This window comes from Cyprinus carpio, chromosome A12 (genome assembly GCF_018340385.1).
Source record: "Cyprinus carpio isolate SPL01 chromosome A12, ASM1834038v1, whole genome shotgun sequence".
In the NCBI taxonomy this organism is placed as follows: Eukaryota; Metazoa; Chordata; class Actinopteri; order Cypriniformes; family Cyprinidae; genus Cyprinus; species Cyprinus carpio.
Window position 1 is genome coordinate 938,617 of NC_056583.1, and position 22,714 is coordinate 961,330.

The 22,714-nt window shown below is 33.6% G+C and overlaps 2 protein-coding genes across 3 annotated transcripts; one reads left to right on the forward strand and one right to left on the reverse strand.

Annotated features, from left to right (window-relative positions):
- Nucleotides 1-350: 350 nt before the first annotated feature.
- On the reverse strand, nt 351-13,610 carry LOC109107487 (5'(3')-deoxyribonucleotidase, mitochondrial-like). Of its 2 annotated transcripts, XM_042767079.1 has the most exons (7): nt 13,569-13,587; nt 8,772-8,874; nt 8,555-8,723; nt 7,020-7,120; nt 6,751-6,811; nt 1,249-1,363; nt 351-1,173 (listed from the first exon to the last, which is right to left on the reverse strand). In XM_042767079.1, exons 1-7 carry the CDS (start codon nt 13,570-13,572, stop codon nt 1,034-1,036), a joined length of 693 nt encoding a protein of 230 aa, XP_042623013.1. In that variant the 5' UTR covers nt 13,573-13,587; the 3' UTR covers nt 351-1,033. The 2 variants fall into 2 exon arrangements, with proteins under 2 accessions (XP_042623013.1, XP_042623014.1); XM_042767080.1 differs by having other exon boundaries at nt 8,555-8,874; nt 13,569-13,610.
- LOC109100188 (COP9 signalosome complex subunit 3) lies at nt 13,197-22,043 on the forward strand. The gene is made up of 12 exons (XM_019113684.2): nt 13,197-13,377; nt 13,827-13,956; nt 14,048-14,160; nt 14,236-14,285; nt 14,361-14,453; nt 16,402-16,581; nt 17,595-17,735; nt 17,844-18,017; nt 19,506-19,592; nt 19,693-19,806; nt 21,547-21,627; nt 21,703-22,043. Exons 1-12 carry the CDS (start codon nt 13,323-13,325, stop codon nt 21,754-21,756), a joined length of 1,272 nt encoding a protein of 423 aa, XP_018969229.2. The 5' UTR covers nt 13,197-13,322; the 3' UTR covers nt 21,757-22,043.
- The last annotated feature ends 671 nt before the right edge of the window (nt 22,044-22,714 follow it).

Sequence of the window (22,714 nt, forward strand, 5' to 3'; positions counted from 1 at the left end):
TCAGCATCATTACTCCAGTCTTCAGTGTCACATGATCTTCAGAAATCATTCTAATATGATGATTTGCTGCTCAAGAAACATTTTTGATGCTAAAAAACACTCAATATTTTTGTGGAAACTGATGCATTTCATTTTTCAGGATTCACAGATGAATAGAAAAAAGTTCAGAAGAACAGCATTTATTTAAAATAACATTATAAATGTCTTTACTGTCACTTTTGATCAATTTAATGCATCCTTGCTGAATTAAAATACTATTTTAAAATTAAACAATAGTTCATGTTTGTTTAATAACTAGACACAACAAAATGTTATACACTTGCTAAAGCCACAAACCAAAAACACTTGTCCTCAATGCATAAAAAAAGTTTATTAAAAGATTCATTCCAAACTAATAAAGCATGAACCGAAATGAGCCCTGGTTAAAAAGCAACTAATAACTACATGTGCTCTCAGCGTCCTCTAGTGTCCAGAGTGGTACATGTCCAAAAAACAGCCTTCAGAGAAGCTGATCACAGTACAGGAGCTCCACATACACTGCTTTGGCTTTCATCACGGCCTGAGTGACTCTCAAAAGAACCTTTTTCTATGACATGGAACAAAACACAAATAAACACATCTTGTTCTGTCAACCACCGTGTTCTCCCTGAATTAAAACTGCATTTCATTATAAATTAAATATGTCAACATACTCCCAACAGAATGAGAAAACCAGTGAAACATCTTATTGAGTTTGACAATTGCATGCATATGTTTGCATGCACATATGTGCGCAAATAGGATTGAAATATCCTCCCTATACTTCTAGAAAGATCCCGTTGGAGCCTGAGGTGGAAGGCAGTTTATGCTTGATGTAAACTATGAATCTCAAACCCTCAGTAGAAGCATATTAAACAATAAAATAGATATGCATGAAAGATAGAATCCGTTTCACAGTTGTATATATAAAAACACTCCCGTTTTTCGCACGCCTGTCAATAATCAAAGGTTTTTACAAAGTGATACTGAACACGAGGGCTGATGTGATGCTGTTTTACTGCCGTTTGCTCTCCAGAAGGCCCCTCCAGTCGTCAGCCCAGGACAGAAGGCGTCTTTGGGATGTATTTGGTGGCAGGTGCTTGTTGTGGCAGGCAGTGAACAGGACATGCTCCCAGGACGGACTGGGCTCCACACCTTCAGAGGAAACACAGATACGTCGTTCCTCTAGAGCTCTTTACGTATGATGTGGTAAAACCGGCTCGTACTCACCCAGGATCTCAGGCTTGTCATCGATGAGGATGTCTCCGGTCACTATGGTCTTGTCTTTGGTCAAGATGATCTTCTCCAGGAACTCGGGGCCCAGATGTTTCTCAATCCAGGCATACTGGAAACAAACACACTTCATGAGAGGAAACCATGGAAACAGGCAGAAAACACACTGAAATCTGGTTCAAACAATGAAGTCGTCGCATTAATGGGAGTGTGTCGAAAATAAAATCGTATCTGAGACCATTTATTGCTTTGAATCCTTAATTTGTTGATTATTTATTCAACAGTTATTTAAAAATAATTACTATTATGATTTTGTTCAATACTTTTAATAATTTTCCTAAACTTTTACCAGATCTACAACACACAAATGGCCAAATGGTTAATTTCATGCTCAAAATCACACGGTAAATGCATGCATTTTGTTTCTTTTGCTGCAGAAATTCAATCCAAAAATGATCGACCCATCTCAGAGTAGCTTTATAGAATGTACAGTTCATGAAAAAAAAGGAGACAGAGACAGAACTGCTGCAGTAAAGGCTTTATTTGCGACAGGACTTTACTGTAAGATAACAGATATATGCAATAGCTGCCATTTTTCATGAAAAAAAAGGAGACAGAGACAGAACTGCTGCAGTAAAGGAATAATTGATGATGGGCCGTTGAGTTCCCTCCTGGTGGAATGAGTTGCTCAACTCAATCCCAGCAGCTGAGTCCTTAGCCATCTTCAAGAAACGACTAAAAACACATCTTTATTTGACCCTCTAACTCTCTAGCACTCTCTATTCTAATTCTAAAACACTTGCACTCTCTATTATTATTATTACTTCTTTTCTTTGTAAAAAAAAAGAAAAAAATCTATTATTATTATTACTCCCTTGGTTGATTTTAATTTTAACACGAGCATTCTATTCTTTGTGACTAGTTTTTTATTTTAAAAAGAGCCTCTAACACTAGCATTTTCTATTTTATTCTATTCTTTTGACTTGTTTGATTTTTATTTTTTTAAAAAAAGTGCCTCTAATTCTTACTAGCATTTTTTTTCTAACACTAGCATTTTCTATTTTATTCTATTCTTTTGACTTGTTTGATTTTTATTTTTATTTTAAAAAGAGCCTCTAACACTAGCATTTTCTATTTCTATTCCTTTGAGCATTTTTTTTTCTAACACTATTTTCTATTATTATTCTATTCTTTTGACTAGTTTGATTTTTATTTTTTTTAACAAAAAGTGCCTCTGACTTGTTAGATTTTTTGTTTTTTCTAACACTAGCATTTTCTATTCTTTCTATTCTTTTGACTGTTTGATTTTTATTTTTTAAAGAGCCTCTAACACTAGCATTTTCTATTCTTATTCTATTCCTTTGACTTGTTTGATTTTTATTTTTTAAAGAGCCTCTAACACTAGCATTTTCTATTCTTATTCTATTCCTTTGACTTGTTTGATTTTTATTTTTTTTTTAAGCATCTAACACTAGCATTTTTCTATTTTATTCTATTCTTTGACTTGATTTGATTTTTATTTTTATAAAAAAGAGCATTTTCTATTCTTATTCTATTCCTTTGACTTTAGATTAGATTTTATTTTTTAAAGAGCCTCTAACACTAGCATTTTCTATTCTTATTCTATTCCTTTGACTTGTTTGATTTTTATTTTAATTTTAAAAAGAGCCTCTAACACTAGCATTTTCTATTTTATTATCCTTTTTTATTATTTTATTCCTAACACTGACTTATTCTAGACTTTTTAGATTTATTATCTATTTTTTGACTTTTTTTTAAAAAGCCTCTAACACTAACATTTTCTATTTTGATTTTTTTGTTTTTTATTTTTTTTATTTTTTTTATAAAGCTTGTAACACTAACATTTTCTATATACCTTTGACTTGTTAGATTTTTATTTTTTTAAAAAGCCTCTAACACTAGCATTTTCTATTTTCTATTCTATTTCTTGATTTTATTCTTTAGAGCTTGTAACACTAGATTCTTATTCTATTCTTTTACCTGGTTGATGATTTTTATTTTTAAAAAAGTCATCTATGTAGAAACGTTTCCATTCCAGCAGGTGTCACTACTGTTTGCGTATATATAACAAATGATAGATGTTATTTTTATGTTCTTGGGTATTTGAAGAAATAAGTGTATATTTACCATCTTATTCTAAATGCAGGCACATTTATGTTATATTTCATATATGTTATAATCTTACTAGGTTACAGATATGTTTTATTATCGTTCCTAGTCACCAGATTGTGAGTGTGCAGGCGCAGCCTTTAGTTTCATTTTCATTCTGTTGTTGATCAGGACTGGTACGGCGACTGTCTGTAAACTGGCATTGCTAGTAATTCAGATCGTAAAATTAATATCTCATGATTGTATAATTACATTAGTTCATTTTGGTGTTAATTTTTCCTCCCTATCTCATTTTTTACCATTGTGTTTATATTTTGTAAGGGCATTCATCTTGATTTTTTTTATACCAAGATTATTTAGTAAGCCTGCATAAAAGGAAGAACCAAAAATTGTCACATCTTCATGACAAATTCAATAACACAAAATAATAGTCTCAAAAGCTTTAGATTATATTCACGTTAATAACAACCATAATAATAATATTAGATAATTAGATAATATAGATAAACAGGGTTTTAGAGTATGAACTGGAGTAATGATGCTGAAAATTCAGCTTTGATCACAAAAATAAAAGTACATTTTTAAATATATTCAAATGAAAACAGTTATTGAAAATTGTAAACCTATTACACATATATTGTTTTTGCTGTATGGATCAATGATGCTGCCCTGATAACAAATTCACAGCTTCTAGTAATTTTTTTTTTGTAGTAAAACCATGTTTTACTACATTTTACATCGTGAGGACTGAGGCGGAGAGTATACCATAAATGATAGCCTAAATGTATTAAAGTAAGTGTATCAGCAATCATAAATCAAAGAATAAATTTTTTCCTTAATATGTTTCACAAATTAAAATTACAAAAAGAAAAACAGTTATTATAAAACACATTATTGTGTTTTGCTATTTTCTAAATGAACCTTTGGGAATGATCATCCTTTACATTCTGCATGTAAAATATAAAGATTTTAGATTCTGTATTTTTTTAAAGACAGCGCGGGGGGCGCGGAGAGTATACCATAAACACTGATTAGCCTAAATGTTAATTTTAAGTGGTCAGCAATCATAAAATCAAAGAATTTATATATGTTCACTCGTCGCTTTGTGTAAGTTCCAGTCCGAAACAGCGCGGGGGCGCCACACTAAAAAACAAATTATATGTGGTTTTGTATTACTCAATATAATCTATATAGTTTTTGACCAGCGAATGTGTTGCAAATGTGAATTTTGTTTTTTTGTCCGTCATTAAAACGGTGACGGCGCCTCAAATTACATTTTCATCTACAGGTTACAAACTAGTTTTTGTAGATATATAGACGGAGCGCTCAGTTTTTCCTGTGGTAAAATGCATTTGGCCAAAATCGCATTTTATAAAAGATGAAATGCTACTGTCTATGCCACAGGCTATTTAATGTTGGCTATGTATTGGCTATGACTAGATGGCAAATGCTAGCCCTCTCTCTCAGGCGACGTCCCACATGTCTCAGTCAGTGAGATCAGTCAGACATCAACATAAATAAAAATATGAGCCTTTATAGACATAGTGTTTTAGTAGTACTTATTCAAACAACAAGATATTTATTTACCCTTCGCAAAACTTTGTTTCAGCTCAGCTGTTGTCTACTGTGGCGGCTGCTGTGGAACTTCAGTTGATTCTTGAATATAGAGGGGCCGGAGTTATCAGCTTACTGACATCTTGAGGATCGAATAAGATTTAACACAAGCTCGTTTTAAGAACAACTTTCATTTTGCTAAATATTTGTAAAACAGACAACAGACGTAAAGGGTGACCAATAGCAGTTTGTAATAAAAAAAAAACACTCAAAAAAGGGCACTTCAGAGTGTAGCAAGGGCAAAAAGGGCATGTGCTCTGCACAGGTTGAGCCCTACCTGTGCACGTGCCTGCTGATGTTTGTTTTTGTGTTTTCAGGTTACACCTATTGCAGGTTTACAACCTAAGCGAGCTAACACATTGATTATTTTAACTGACGGCTAAACGTCTCACACATTCTATTATTTTAAACTTGTTTTGATTTTCAGATTTTTAAAAAGAGCCTCTAACACTAGCATTTTCATCTTATTCTATTCTTTTAATTCTGATTTTAATTTTTTAACACTAGCATTTTCTATTCTTATTCTATTCTTTTAACTTGTTTAATTTTAATTTTAAAAAGAGCCTCTAACACTAGCATTTTCTATTCTTATTCTATTCTTTTAACTTGTTTGATTTTAATTTTAACTAGCATTTTCTATTCTTATTCTATTCTTTTGACTTGTTTGGTTTTTTTAAGAGCCTCTAACACTAGCATTCCCTTTTCTTTTTCTATTCTATCTACTTGTTTTTCTTTTTTTATATAAACACCCCCTTGCTACGTGTACTGTGTTATGCTAACGGAGACGCGTCACAGCACTTTCATATTATTGCCCTTTTGTTGGTTCTGATTGCTTCTATTGTCCTCGTTTGTAAGTCGCTTTGGATAAAAGCGTCTGCTAAATGACTAAAAGTAATTGTAATATTGGCAAGTGCTCTAACACCTGTCCCCTCTCTACCTCTGACACAGTCTTTCGTGCAGGTCTTACAAAATACATACAATTCTGAATACATAATACAATTAAATTGTTTTTCTACTCAGAAGGCTGAACAGGGAGAAAACAACAAACATAATAATAATAAACTCACAAAACATACATACAGATACATAAAATAATGAATCTAACCTTAATGTATTTAATCCTGGAAATAAATAGACAGTAACAGAATTTTGGAAACTTTCAATTAATCTTAATTTATTTTATTTTGACTATTTTAGGTTAAATTTTTTTTTTTTTTTTTTTTAGGCAAAATTGAGCAGCAGTTGTGTTAATTTTTGTTTTTTCCTGAATTCTAAAGAAATACTACAGATTATGTCAAACTAAATTATTCGTTAATAATTTATATTGATTATTATGATATCAGGACAGTTGTATCACACTTGCATTTTAGATTTTATATCACCCAAAATATCAAAATGCATTTTTAATTCTATTCATCAGGCATTCAAGAAGTCACTGTATTTAATTTTTGCATAAATGAATAGAAAAAATGGGTTCCGGTTTATTTTACTGTGTCCTTGTTACATAAATAAGTACAGAGTGATATGAATTAACAGCATGTACTTTCTATAGGTTTAGGGCTCAGTTTTTAATTGCTTGTAAATATGAACTGTTATTACAAGGACACATTAAAATAAAGCGTCACTGACCCTAAATAGTGGCCTCAGACTTTGAACCCCACTGTACACACAATCAATCAATCAATCAATCAATCAATCAATCAAACCAAAGTCTATCTATAAATGGAGCTCCACCTCAGTTTAAAGGAATCTTACCTTTTCAAACGGACAGTAGCTGTAATGCTTTATTGGACTGGTGCAAATGAAGACATCTGTACTGAGTGAAGGAAAGAGAAACTAAGAGTCAGTAATCTACAAACCAAATATTTACTCATTTACTAGCTGCGCTTATCTGTCTCTTATGCAAGACGGGTGGTTTATAACAGGGTGGATTAGCTCATCAGAGACGTGCTTTGATAAACACTTCAGAGTAACACATGAAATGAATCACACAACTAGTTAAAGTTAGTTGTGGTTGAACTTACTTCTCCATCTTGGACATCTCCTTCACTGCCTCCACTCCTCCAGGAAGAGGCTCCAGCTCCAGGAAGAAGTTTTTTGACTCCCAAATGCTGATGGCCTTTTCCTGCAATCAATGCGAACTCTGATTATCTTAGTTCAACACATAAACATATTTTCATCAATATTTCCATCTACTGAACACGTCATTATTATTTGACTTTATCAGTTTAAACTTGATTTTCATCATCAGTAATGCAATTCAAAGTGGCTGCAAAGTGGAATAAATGCATCATTGCAAGTTGTCAACTTAATAGAGTTTTTAAATATATTTATATTTAACAAATATAGTTTAAGTATATAATATTTTAATTTATTATAATATGTTTTAATATATTTATTATATTAGTATAATGTTTTAATTTATTATTTAATTCATTATATGTTTTAATTGATTTATTATATTAGTATAATGTTTTAATTTAATATTAATTTATTATGTTTTAATTTATTTATTACATTAATATAATGTTTTAATGTATTATTTAATTTATTATAATATGTTTTAATTAATTTATTATATTAATAGAATGTTTTAATTTATTATATAATTTATTATAATGTTTTCATTTATTTATTATATTAGTATGTTTTAATTAATTTATTATATTAATAGAATGTTTTAATTTATTATTTAATTCATTATAATATGTTTTAATTGATTTATTATATTAATATTTTTTAATTTATTATGTAATTTATTATAGTATGTTTTAATTTATTTATTATATTAATATGTTTTAATTTATTTATTATATTAATAGAATGTTTTAATTTATTTAATTTATTATAATATGTTTTTATTTATTATTGAATTTATTATAATATGTTTTAATTTATTTATTATATTAATAGAATGTTTTAATTTATTTATATATTAATATAATGTTTTAATTTATTTATTATATTAATATAATGTTTTAATTTATTATAATATGTTTAAATTTATTATTTAATTTATTATATTAAGACATTCATTTAATTACAGTAGCTATTTTAAAATACATTGGTAGATCACTATCCCTGATGAAAAAATAAGAAAAAAACAAAACAAAAATCAGCTTTGGTTTAATCTGGTCTCAGGTCTGGTTAAACTGCTGGTGTAACTGGACAGAAAGCCAGTCTCTTGGTCTGACCAGCTGTCAAAATAACCCAAACCCTTCCAAAATTAGCCATCAGACTAGTCTGTGTGGTTTAGGAGACCAGCAAAACCAGTTCAGGGTAATTTAACCCTTTAAATCCTACTGTATCATATTTCTAAATGATCAAAACTTTGCTGTTAAACACCTGTCGCACACAATCTACTCCATTCCTTCTGTCTCTGATCGATAGTTTAGAGTTTTATCAACTAAAAGTATAATTTGTCCAGCTTCTCGGGTCTTTCCGCTGTCAAATCTTGACTGGTTTTGATCAAGTAATCATCAGAATAACATCTGGACTTTGTATTCCTATGTAAGGTTGAAGAAAGGTTCTCATCAGTCGGGTTTCCGCATGTACTCACACACAGGTCCCTCCTCATGTCTCCATACTGCGAGGACACCCAGAATCCTCTTCTGTCCTCTAGAGGTATAAAGGGCTCGCTGGGAAACCTCTCCCTGTACTTGTTCAGGAATCCTCCCTCGAAGTCCGCGATCACACCATCCATGTCCAGCAGCACTCGCAGCCTGCGCTTCTCCCGATCCTCCTCCGCCCCAGACTCTCTTGAACTCGCACGAAGCGGCTTGTTTTGTAGCGGGATGGTGCTGACTGCGTTAGCTCGTCTCATTGTGTCGGCTGTCTGGTGTTTTGCGCATTGTAAAAGTACGGAGCCCTGCACGTCACCTGTAGGAAAAAAAAATCACTCCGTGGCGACAGTTTTGCAATCCGTCCCCTCAGTTTATAAACCGTGCTCACGAATTCTTAAACTGTTCCCTCGGTTTAACAAATCGTGCCCACGGATTAATAAACCGTACCCACGATTTCATAATCCGTGCGCTCAGATTTTGTATACCGTAGCTACCTTCGGATTTGTAAACTGTACTCACGGATTCATGCAGCAAGTTCAAAGGTAGCCTACGTGTTAACATACAGTTTTATTGACTATTATTATGTGGAATAGTCCTACAGCAAATTTAATAAGAAAGATGTGCATCAAAATCTTGTTTAATTTGTGATAATCTTAGCACTTGATTATTATTGTATAATAAACCTGGCATTGTGACTCTGGAGTAATTTGTTCCTCTTTTGTAAGTCGTTTTGGATAAAAGTTTCTTATGCATAACCTGTATAATAATATGTAGTAATAATAATAATAATAATAATAATAGTTATTTTTATTATTATTATTTTAATTTATAGGCTAAATAAATGAGTGCACTTAAGACAGTAAAAATGTTTGGCATAAAATAATTAATGAATGCTTTATTTTTAAATATCTTTTTACAGTTTTGGAAATGTGTTTGTGTAGCCTACTATTCTTTATTAACATGAAGAGTTATTTTGGTGATTTTATTATACAAGCTTTTCCCCCAGAGTTAGATGCACGCTTCACTGTTAATTTTATTATTAAATAATTAGGCCTATTATAACATTGCTTTTTACCTTTTTTTATTTTATTTTTTTTATTTATTTATTTTTTTATTTTATTTTTTTTTTATTTTCTTCTATTTAGCGTTTATTTTAGGCTATAAAACACAGGCGGTGGTGTCTTATCCTATTGGTAATTAATGTAAAATAAACGCTAAAAAGAAGACTGTTTTGTGAGTGCGGATCATGGTCTCATATGATACTATGAAAAATAATGTTTAATAAACAGAACTGAATCTGCCGGTGGGGGCGGATCCACAAATCCGTGAGTTTATAAATCCGAGGGAATGGATTGTGAAAGAGTGCACACGGATTATGAATTCGTGGGTACGGTTTGTTAAACAGAGGGAACAGTTTAAGAATTCGTGAGCACGGTTTATAAACTGAGGGGACGGATTGCAAAACTGTCACCACGGATTGATTTTTTTTCTCCTACAGGTGATGTGCAGGGCTCCGTATTACTTCAATTCAATTTGTGAAAAACCGCGTTTAATAGGGGAACCCCTTGTGAAAGACTACATTTCCCATGATCCTGCAAGAAGTTGACGCTGAAACTCTTCAACGCCCGCCCACTCGAACACTGAAACAACTGTCGTTTTTGTAGTTCTTTTCCTTATTACTAGGTTGGCTTCTTATTATTCTTAAATTTCTGAACGCTACTATCTATCTATCTATCTATCTATCTATCTATCTATCTATCTATCTATCTATCTGTCTGCCTCACTAACCAACCTTATCAACTAGCTTAAGACATGCTAGCAATATGCTTATAATAATATCAATGTGCTAAATCATGCTAACAACATTATAATCATGCTAGAGACGTTAACAGCATGCTAATCATCTCAGAAACACGATTAATCATGCTAGAAACAGCCCAACAACATTCCAATCACATTAGAAACATGCAAGTGACATGCTAATCATGTTAGAAACATTGTAGCAACATGCTAGTAACAGGCTAATCATGCTAAAAACATGTTAGCAACATGTTAATCATAGTAGAATAATGTTAGCAAGATGTTAGTCATGTTAGAAGCATGTTAACATGTTAATAATGCTAACAACATGCTAATCATGCTAGAAACATGTTAACAACATGCGAATCATGTTAGAAATACACTAGCAACATATTAATTATGTTAGAAACATGCTAGCAACATGCTAACAACATGCTAATCATACTAGAAATATGTTAACAACATGCTAATCATGTTAGAAATACACTAGCAACATAGCAATCATGTTAGAAACATTCTAGCAACATGCTAACAACATGCTAATAATGCTAAAACATGTTAGCAAAATGTTAATCATAGTAGAAACATGTTAGCAACTAGGGTGGCCATTCGTGCCAGTCCCGCCGGACACGCCCGAACATGTTTTCGGGTGCGTTCTCCGGAAGTCGTGTTGGTCGACCTCATACGTCATCAAGGTTTAATATTTCGGGTTCAATTTCAGAAAAGCAACCATTACATTTCAAGGTAAGAATGAAACTACAATGATTGTATGTCTTAAAAGAAATAAATCTTAATTTTCTAATGTATTTTAACTGAAATGTGAGAACCTCGATGACGTATGCGGTCGACCAACGCGACTTCCGGAGAACGCACCTGAAAACATGTTCGGGCGGGACTGGCACGAATGGCCACCCTATTAGCAACATGCTAGCAAAATGCTAATCATGCTAGAAATACACTAGCAACATATTAAACATGTTAGAAACATGCTAGCAAAATGCTAATCATGCTACCAACATGCTAGAAACAGACTAAACATGTCAATCACATTAGAAACATGCTAGCAACATGCTAACAACATGCTAATCATGCTAGAAACATGCTGTCAACATCTATCTAATCCATCTAAATTTTCAAGCTTTTAAAGCTTTGCTTTAAACTTTCATGCTAGGCTTTCTCACGCCAACCTAGAGTTTGTGTTGACCAATTTTTTTATCTAGTTAAAAATGTTAGTTATTTTCCTCAGTAACGCTGGTAAGTTTACAGTCTTGTGATTTAGTCTTTTTGACTGATTTTCAAATGCTTTTTTGGTCTGTAATGTTGTGATTCACTTACGGCTTATAAAAGTTAGACAGACCTTATGGGAAAATTAATGGGGGAAATAAAATACGCCGAAATAACTTATTATTTGTGGCTATCTTGCGCTTTTTTCTCCTCTAAAATAATGTAAAATATAACGCATTAATCTATAATACATTAAAGTTTTATTTAACAGTGATTTTATTGAAATATTTAAAGGAGCCATGTGTAATGTCTGGCAAAAAAATCAAGTCATACTCCACATTCCATACCAGATGGGGGCAGTATGCCTCAATAAAGTGAATTGGTCTACTCTAGAGTAACAAACGAGAAACGGCATAGTCTCTATGCTCCGCCCCTACCTTCACAACAACCCTAGAGCCATAGCCGAAGCCTAAAGGACGTTTTGCCTCCAGAGGAACGTTGGGTGATGTCAAGTGATTTTGAAACATGACATCTTCAAGCTACTCCCCTTCACCTTTACCAGTGAATATGTTTCATATTCGTTTTGTTCATATTACATTTTGAATTGTATATACACATTATTTGAATTAAATTAATTTGACAGACAGCATTCTGTCAACATCAGACAGCTGATGTTGGCCAAGCTAGCACCAACCAACGTAACCAGAGCTGCCAACTCTCAAGCATTCACCGTGAGACACACGCAATTGACTCTTTTCACACGCTTTCAAAAACTTGACCGCTCTGAATATAGTGAGTGAGTGCGCGCACAGGCGAGCGCGCGGCCGGGGCGCTCTCTCTCTCTCGGGTTCATTATCATCGGAGACATTTCAAGCTTCTTAGGTAATGTTACATTTTAGCATCAGCTTGGTAGAGACGGGCTTTGGTAGATAACAGGTGAAAACCGGATCGGATCTGTGGGTAAGTTATAGCTAGCTTACTATCAAACGCAGCTACGGTTAGCCATCGCTAACATTAGCACGTTTATCGAACAGCCTTCGATACATTTCTATGTTATAACTTCCCGAAAAAAAATACGCAAACATATAAAACAAACTTCTAGCGAAATACTAACAGCATCTTACTTACCAATCCAAAAGAAATGTTGCAAGTTCGGAGTCGAAGCTCATTTCTTTCAAGTCCATCAGTTGTCTCCAGCGATGGAAAGGCAGTGCCGATGTTTACTCTGTTTCGGCTCCTTTTCTTATCGGATTTGATTTGTGATTCCGAGCGCGGTTGCTTGACATCAGCTTCAAGTACGCCCACAAGCCGTGCGAGTTATTCGTGTATTGCAGGTTGGCTGGTGGTTATGTTGCCCGCATATCGCCTCCCATGGCCGAAACTGGTATTACGACACCTGTCGGGCCGTGGCTAGTAATGCTAATGCTAATTAAGGTTGATATCTCTGCAGCACTATAACTTGACATTTTTTTAATGACATCATCGCCCTTATTTCTTCTCATTTTTTTGATGCGTGTAGGTCATTTTTTGGATATTTTTACCTCAATTTTTACACATGGCACCTTTAAGGAAAGTAAATATTACAGGAAAGATCCCGTGCCTGAAATCTCGCGGAATCTGAGCTGTCACTCAAACCTCGCGATATTTGAATGCGGTTGGCGGCTGAGGGCCCGTCTCTTCTGTACAGGAAAACAGCTTCTGACATTTGAATGAAAAACACCCTCCCAGAAGCGCAAAACGATGGCTTCGGCTCTGGAGCAGTTCGTGAATAACGTGCGGCAACTCTCCGCTCAAGGTACCTTCTTTTACACGGCTCTCCAACACTCGGGCTAACCAATACATGCGCTGACTAGCTTGATGCTAAAAGCCGTTAGCGCGATAGCATGCTAGTTGTTTATATCCCAGACAGTAACACATGGTATTTGTTTATCTTATTCCATTCGCCCAACCAGAAATAAAAACAAATAAATGTTGCAGAATACTTACACATCGCATCTTCTAAGTACCTGAAGCGATTAGCTTTACTCCAGCGTGATGACTGGACGTGTCATGATAGCTGAGTCATTTATAAAATATGAGATAAAATACCATCATAGCAATATTACTCTGAGTTTTCTGTCATGTAGAGCCAATCTGCAAGAAGAAGGACATGCTATCGTCGTTCAAAGCTACATATGAGATCTTAATAGCATGTATATTTGTATTAAACTGATGTGTTTTCATGCACAATGCTGTGTTTCTCAGGTCAGATGACTCAACTGTGTGAGCTGATCAATAAAAGCGGCGAGCTTCTGGCCAAGAATCTCTCCCATCTGGACACTGTTCTCGGAGCGCTGGACATCCAGGAACATTCCCTCGGGGTTCTAGCTGTCCTGTAAGCCAGCGACTCATTGAATCCTGTTAGATCGAGGGTCTTTTCTAAACCCGTCGGGTAGAGTTGATGATTCTTTTAATTGTTATTGCAGGTTTGTGAAGTTTTCCATGCCAAACATCCCTGATTTCGAGACCCTGTTTTCCCAAGTCCAGCTCTTCATCAGCACCTGCAACGGAGAGCACATCCGATACGCCACAGACACATGTATGTGAACACGGCATTTGCATAGTACTTTTTAATCTGTGCTTTTATTTTCTGTTTTTTTATTCCTGTGTGCAGTTGCTGGTCTGTGCCACCAGATGACAAACGCTCTCGTAGAAAGAAAACAGGCAAGTGTCTCTTTATCGTTTCGGGGGTTTTCTTTAAATGGCAAAGCTGACATTCAGTTGTCTTCTGTCTCACAGCCCTTACGTGGAATAAGTATACTTAAACAGGCCATAGACAAGATGCAGATGAACACAAACCAGCTTACCTCAGTGCACGCAGACCTGTGTCAGGTGAGTCTGAAACCAGATGAAAAAACTGGAAGAATGATATTACAGATGCATTAAGTAATTTAAAGTTGTAAGTAAAGGAATAGTTCACCCAAAGTACTCATCCTCAAGCCATCAGAGATCAGGATGAGTTTGTTTCTTCATCAGGTTTGGAGAAATGTAGCATTGCATCACTTGCTCTGCAGTGAATGGGTGCCGTCAGAATGAGAGTCCAAACAACTGATAAAACGCATTACAATAATCCACAAGTAATCCACAGCACTCCAGTCCATCAGTGAACATCTGGAGAAGACAAAAGATGAAACAAATCCAGCATTAAGATGTTTTTAACTCAAATACATAGAGTCTATAATCCATAATAACACTTCCTCCAGTGGAAAAGTGCATCTGCTGTTGTCTCTCACATCAAAATCCAGACACATATTTGTTTAGAGCTGTTTAAACACTGCTTGATCTGTGCAGATTTCTCTCCTGATTCACACCAGAACACTTTTTCACTGGAGGAAGTGTTATTATGGATTATAGACTCTATGTATTTGAGTTAAATACGTCTTAATGCTGGATTTGTTTCAGCGTTTGTCTTCTCCAGATGTTAACTGATGGACTGGAGTGCTGTGGATTACTTGTGGATTATTAGCTGCTTTTCCACTGTGGGGCCAGTGCGATCCAGGGCTTAAAACGGGCCGGGTGGGGCTAATAGCCACGGGCCAGTAGCACAAGGCCAAAATAGTGCTGCTTTTCCACCGTCGGGCCAGAAGCTGCGCTGCGTGTCACTAAAACCCGCCCTTTACACGCCTCTCAGGAACAACGTCCAACGTCCATCGTTTCACCAACAAAGAGAAGTTATCAGAAAACTAATCAGAAATAAATCACTGGAACATGCGCGATCACAAAACGAATATGATAACAGCGGCCTTTTGTTTTGCATGCTTTGTTAAATATTCAAATTCAAAAGCATCGATGTTTTATTATAAGTGATACATTGATCATAATGAATTAATTTATCAGGACTCAAAATTTGTCACAGAAATAAATGTATTTCTATTTTATTTATTTATTTTTAACGCTGAAGCGTTATGAAAATAGCCTGCTATTCAGTCGAGACTGTTTCTGTTTATTTGTAGTCACATACATCACATTTACAATGATAATTTCTCTATTTTTATAAAAGCTCATGAACAAAGACCATTATTATATTTTTATGACATAGGCTACGTGGAGCTAAACTATCGAGATGAGACTTATGACAGATAAAATATGTTACTACATGATTGTGATAGAGAATAAGAAGCTGACGTCTGATTTCTTCAAGCGGTCACATTTACCATGTTTACTATGGTAATGTTAATACCTTATAAATATTTCTGCCTTTTACGGTGATTATAATCCACATCGGATCGCGTTATTTCAAACACTCGCTGCTGACTGAAAGTGAGTTTTGAGCTCAGCTTATTTTTTAAAAGTTTTTAATGCTGGTGTTATAGCTGTTATCTTTCTGAAATGAACTGCGCTGACGCTCTCCAGACGCGAAGAAACTCCGCCTTTGTTCATAACCACTCCTCTAGCCCCAGATGGCCCGCTTTTGGCCTGACAGTGGAAACGCGGCTATTGTGATGTTTTTATCAGCTGTTTGGACTCTCATTCTGACGGCACCCATTCACTGCAGAGCAACTACATGGAATACACAGTCATATATAACACTGTATTAATTGAAAATAATCTGAATTTTGATATAGAAATAAATTATGCAGAATTTAGAGGTGAATATCGTCTAGTACCATAAAAATACAATCCCCTCAAAATAAAAATGTAAATAACAATTATTATGAAAAAAATACCGGCTAGTACAAAAACCACGTGACCACAGAGGATCACAGATGTGCTGAATGCCAGAGGGTCAAACAGTCTTGATGTTTATTGTGTGACTAATGATTTGACGCTTTATTTACAGTTATGTCTGTTAGCGAAGTGCTTCAAACCCGCGGTCCCGTTCCTGGAGTTAGACATGATGGATATTTGCAAGGAGAACGGAGCGTACGACGCGAAGCACTTTCTGTGTTATTACTACTACGGAGGCATGATCTACACGGGTCTGAAGGACTTTGAGCGGGCGCTGTATTGTTTTGAACAGGTATGTATTTGTATGCATACAGTATAGTCCTGCCTCTGTTATTGCTTGGACGATAGAGCTGAAGTCTTTAATAGATGTTGACCTTTTGGTGATATTCAACATCTGCTCAAAACTCAACATTTTAGTTTAATTTATTCATTTTTTAAATTATTTTAACGCAGTTTTAATGTACAACCTAACGATTCATTCAACTGATTCATTCATTCAACTGATTCATTCAGACAGCTGATTCATTCAGAAACGAATCAAATGACTGTATTTATGAATGAGATTTGTTAAAAAAAACACAGATTCATTCAGTAACGAATCACGAACAATAGTTCTACTGTGGCTTTGATTTGAAAGCCTTATTTTGTTTTGAGCAAAATAGACAACATTGTGTCTAAAATGCAACAGAAATAATTGCGATTTCGTGATGTTCACAATTAATGTTTGAGAGTAATTATTCCATCACCATGTTTAATTTCACAGTTCATTCTACTCTTTTAGAATTATGAAAGCCTTTCTTTTTATGACATTTAATATCATTATTTTTTCTGAAATGGTTTATGTTTTTTTTTGGTGGTTGTTGTGTTGCTATTTATTCATTTTTAAAAGTATTTTTTATCTAAACATTAGTTATGTCTCAATTTATTCAATAATGTTTAATACAAGAAGTAAAATTATTGTAAAAAATAAAAAAAAAATCTCGGCATGTTTTTCACTAACTCAACAGAGACATGTAAACATTTTGAGATTTGTGCATAAAAATACACATTAATAAACAATAGCATTTACCTACACGCTAAAACATTTGATGGAGATTTGCATTAAGTGATGGCACTAATGAATCATAATCAATTGATTCAGAAAAACTGATTCACCAAAATGAAATTTAATGAAACATAATGACAAATAAAAAGCACATTTAATCATTATGAATGTATTGTAAACACCCAGTGTATTTTTCATTTTCATGTCTTAATTTTCTATTAAATGCACGCACCTATTTTGTTCTTTCTGTCTGTTTTCAGGCAATAACCACTCCAGCGATGGCTGTCAGTCACATCATGTTAGAAGCATACAAGAAGTACATCCTGGTGTCTCTCATCCTTCACGGCAAAGTGCAGCAGCTCCCCAAATACACCTCACAGATCGTGGGCCGCTTCATCAAGGTGAGTGTTTCTGCCTCGACGCCGTGGTTTGGATCGACTGTAAAGACCCCGTGAGCTCATCATGTTTTCTGTCTGTGTGTGTGTGTGTGTGTGTGTGTGTGATGTGAACCCCTCAGTAACGCTTACCACGAGCTGGCTCAGGTCTACGCCTCCAACAACCCGTCCGAGCTGCGCGCTGTGGTCAGCAGACACGGCGAGACGTTCACACGAGACAACAACAGCGGCCTGGTCAAACAGTGCCTGTCCTCGCTCTACAAGAAGAACATTCAGAGGCTCACCAAGGTCTGGAGATGCTCTGCGTCTATTATTATTATTTTTTTCTTTTTATTTATTTATAAAGGGACCATGAACAATTTTTAACATAAAATTTCCATTTCATGTATTGTACCGGATTTAGCCAAGGGCTATTTTTCATCCGTAGTCCCCGTTATAGCAACATATCGTTAGTAATTCATTGCAGATTAATCACACCTCAGTGAAATGAAATGACCCCCAAAAGATCATTTGAAGTCATTATTGTGTTAAAAGAGAAAAGCGTTGAATAGACATTGCAAGAAAGGAGCTTTTTAAACAACTTTTAAGGCTACGATGTGGCCATAACATTGTTTTCAGAAGCGCTTCTCTAGTGGCCTTCATTAGGACGGCGTAAATAATGCTGAGATTAATGGGTTTTTAAGAAATATTAATGAAATATTGAAATATGATACTAAAAAATTCCAGTAGGAGTCACCAGTCATAATGAGTGAATCATTCATTCAACTGATTCATTCAACTGATTCATTCAGAAACGAATCAAATGACTGTATTAATGAATGAGACTCACTCGATTTGTAAAAAAAAAACAGATTCATTCAGTAACGAATCACAAACAACAGTTCTACTGTGGCTTTGAACTTTTTTTTAGTTTTGAGCAAAATAGACAACATTGTGTCTAAAATGTAACAGAAACTGAACTGTTGTATAGAATCAAAAATGCCAGTAGGAGTCATCAGTCTTAATGAGTGAATCATTCATTCAACTGATTCATTCATTCACCTGATTCATTCAGACGCCTGATTCATTCAGAAACGAATCAAATGACTGTTTTTATGAATGAGACTCACTCGATTTGATAAAAAAAAAAAAACACAGATTCATTCAGTAACAAATCACGAACAACAGTTCTACTGTGACTTTGATTTGAAAGCCTTATTTTGTTTTGAGCAAAAATAGACAACATTGTGTCTAAAATGTATGTATAGAATCAAGAATGCCAGTAGGAGTCATCAGTCTTAATGAGTGAATCATTCATTCAACTGATTCATTCAGACGATTGATTCGTTCATGATTGAATCAAATGACTGTATTAATGAATGAGACTCACTCGATTAGTTAAAAAAACACAGATTCATTCAGTAACGAATCACGAACAACAGTTCTACTGTGGCTTTGATCTTTTTTTTCGTTTTGATCAAAATAGACAATATTGTGTCTAAAATGTAACAGAAATTGAACTCTTGTATAGAATCAGAATTTTCGACGTGTTTGCAATCGTGCAGATATTCTGAAAAACAGCACTCTTGCTGGTGTGATATTGCTAAACTATATCACATGGTATAAATATAAGAGAGTGGTTTTTCTTTGCCCTCATATCTTGATTATTAAGCTCTTATAACTGCATTCATCATCATGGAGTCAGCTGCATCACGTTGATCAGAAACTGCATCAATATTTTCTCATAATTAAATGCACGGCCCTAATTTTTAGGTAATTTGTTCTTGTGACTGACAGACGTTCTTGACATTATCCTTACAAGACATGGCGAGTCGAGTTCAGCTCTCCGGCGCTCAAGAAGCCGAGAAATACGTCCTGCATATGGTAAGAACTCAGCCTCGTCCGGGTTATTTTACACCTGAATCATATTTATTCAACATCTGAGGTTTGTGAGCGCTCGAATCTTTGCTCTTTCGTCTCTCAGATCGAGGATGGAGAGATTTATGCGAGTATCAACCAGAAAGATGGCATGGTCTGTTTCCATGACAACCCTGAGAAATACAACAACCCGGCGATGCTCCACAAAATCGACCAAGAGGTTAGTAACGAGGCTAATGTACGAGAGAACAAGACTGAAACCTAAAATTAGACACGAGAGGACAGCATGCGGTATATATTTACAGCTCCTTAATTTTCTTATCTTCCTAATCACCATTTCTTTCCAGAATATCTGAGAGAATTATTAATAACATGCATAGCAAGCATGAATACATTATAAAATGCTCAACGAATAATACTCTGAAGATTAGGGAAGTAACGATGGACGATAAAAAAGTTGTTATTTGATGCATTTCAGTTTCACAAATGTGCAGCATTTTGTCGGAGAAATAATAAAAGGACATATTTTCATTTATAACTGTGACATCCCTACTGAAGATCATAAATGAGATGAATAAAACTATTTATTATTATGTAATATTAAAAATACAGTAAAAACTGTAATATTGTGGAAAATTACAATTTAAAATAACTTTTTTATTATAATATTAAACAATTGAAATATATTATAAATACAGTAAAATATAATATGAGAATATTACAATATAAAAATGTTTTCGATTGTAATGTTTCTATTTTCATTTATTATAATATAAAAATTATGTTATAATTATACAATATATAAAATACTGATATAAATACAGCAATGTTGTGAAATATTATTACAATTTAAAATAACTTTTTTTTTATTAGAATATAAAATAATTGTAATATATTATAAATACAGTAAAAGTGGTAATATAAGATTATTACAATATAAAATAAAGGTTTTCTATTGATATATTTCTGTTTTCATTTATTATAATATAAAAATAATGTTATATAATTATACAGTATATAAAATACTGTTATAAATACAGAAATGTTGTGAAATATTATTACAATTTAAAATAACTTATTCTTTTATTGTAAAATAAAACAATTGTAATATAAATACAATAAAAGCTATAACATGAGCTTATTATAATATAAAATAAATGTTTTCTATTGTAATATTTCTGTTTTCGTTTATTTTATTTATTATAATAAAAATAATGTTATATAATTATACAATATATAAAATACTGTTTTAAATACAGTAATGTTGTGAAATATTATTAGAAATTAAAATAACTTATTTTTTAGTATAAAATAAAACAATTGTAATATAAATACGATAAAAGCTGTAACATGAGATTATTACAATATAAAATAAATGTTTTCTATTGTAATATTTCTGTTTTCGTTTATTTTATTTATTATAATATAATATAAAAATAATGTTATATAATTATACAATATATAAAATACTATAATAAATACAGTAATTTTGTGAAATATTACAATTTAAAATAACTTCCTGTTTAGTATAAAATAAAACAATTGAAAAACAAAAAAAGCTGTAACATGAGATTATTACATTATAAAACAAATGTTTTCTATTGTAATATTTCTGTTTTTGTTTATTTTATTTATTATAATATAAAAATAATGTTATATAATTATATAATAAAATACTATTATAAAGACAGTAATTTGAAATATCATTCAAATTTAAAATAACATTCATTTTCTATTTTATAGTGTTTAAAGAAAATAAGTTTTCTATATTAATTGTAAATCTGTGGTGTTCAAAATCTACTTTAACACTTTGCAGGTTTTAGGATGATTCTGCACTACCTGAAAAGCGATATAATGTTAACGCACCGCTGCATTCTATAATATTTGTTAAAGACATCAGTCTATTTTGACTCTAAGGTTTCTGAGTCTGATGTCCCGCTGTTATCTGTCTCTGATGCAGATGCTGAAATGTATAGAGCTGGATGAAAAACTAAAGTCCATGGATCAAGAAATCACCGTAAACCCCCAGTTTGTGCAGAAGGTAGAAGCTTGTGAATCGTCGGTTCAGTTACAGACGTGTGAAGGGCAAGCCGTATAACCAGATTCTGTGTTTCAGAGTATGGGGATGCAGGAGGATGACGTCGGCAGCAAGACGTCGAGCTACTCTTGAGGCCTTCGGGCGGACCGCTGCGTTACTCGCGTCCCCTTCCTCGCCCCTAAGCTGGAAACCCTTCATGAGAGCAAAATCAGTTTGAATGTGGACTATATATCGGAGGAAAGCATAAATGTGTGGAATGAACGTTTTTTTTTTTTTGGTTTTGTCACTGCGCACCGTAAACGAGAACTCCTTTTTGTCAGTGTTTATTTATCAGTGCTTGGTTGATGTGCCACTGCATCATTTCTGCTCATGCAAATAAAGAGACCGGACTCCTTTGTTCAAAAGAGTTGTCGAGATTACATTCGAATGCTTGTCTTTATTGCACAACACAACTCAGAGTGAAATAAACACACCGTCTTACGATCTTCTGAGTGATGCATCTTCAAACCCATGCAAACAGAAGAAAAAACTATTTATTTGTAATGTTGGGGTGTTTCTAGAGAGGAGAGTCTTTGTGTGTCACGTGATGTCATACAAATTAACGTTTGTTTTGCTCAGCGGTGTTAATTTTCTTGTGATATTATTCATAAACGAGTTATTAAAGACATTGGAGTGGATCTAGAGGAAAGTCACTACCAAATCAGATCATAAAAATAAAGGTTTGTCATGTTAAATTTCAATTTACTTTTACTTCGGTGTAATTTTTTTTAAAAATTTTTTTGTTTTTTTTATTTTTATTTTACTTTACTGGCTTCGTTTATTTGTAATATTATTTTTAAATGATTTATTGATATTGAGAGTGTTTCTCGGTCTTATAATATTGTACATTGCCATGTCACTACCACATAAGATCATAAAATCTTGTAATATTATTTATAAATCATTAGTCGATGGCATATATTCCGTGTCACTGCCACATTAGATCATTAAATTGAGGTTTTGGCTAGTTACATTTCAATCAACTTTCTTGTAATATTATTTATAAATGATTTATTGATGATATTGTGGTGTTTTTTATGCCAGTACCACA

Bases quoted from the DNA above. Each gene is read 5' to 3' on its own strand.
- LOC109100188 (XM_019113684.2), top strand. From the start codon at position 13,323: ATGGCTTCGGCTCTGGAGCAGTTCGTGAATAACGTGCGGCAACTCTCC. The intron at 14,161-14,235 runs GTATGTGAACAC...TCCTGTGTGCAG, and splicing joins CCGATACGCCACAGACACAT to TTGCTGGTCTGTGCCACCAG. The intron at 16,582-17,594 runs GTATGTATTTGT...GTCTGTTTTCAG, and splicing joins CGCTGTATTGTTTTGAACAG to GCAATAACCACTCCAGCGAT.
- LOC109107487 (XM_042767080.1), bottom strand. The intron at 7,121-8,554 runs GTGAGTACATGC...CATTGATTGCAG, and splicing joins ACATGAGGAGGGACCTGTGT to GAAAAGGCCATCAGCATTTG. The intron at 1,364-6,750 runs GTAAGATTCCTT...GTTTGTTTCCAG, and splicing joins GCTACTGTCCGTTTGAAAAG to TATGCCTGGATTGAGAAACA.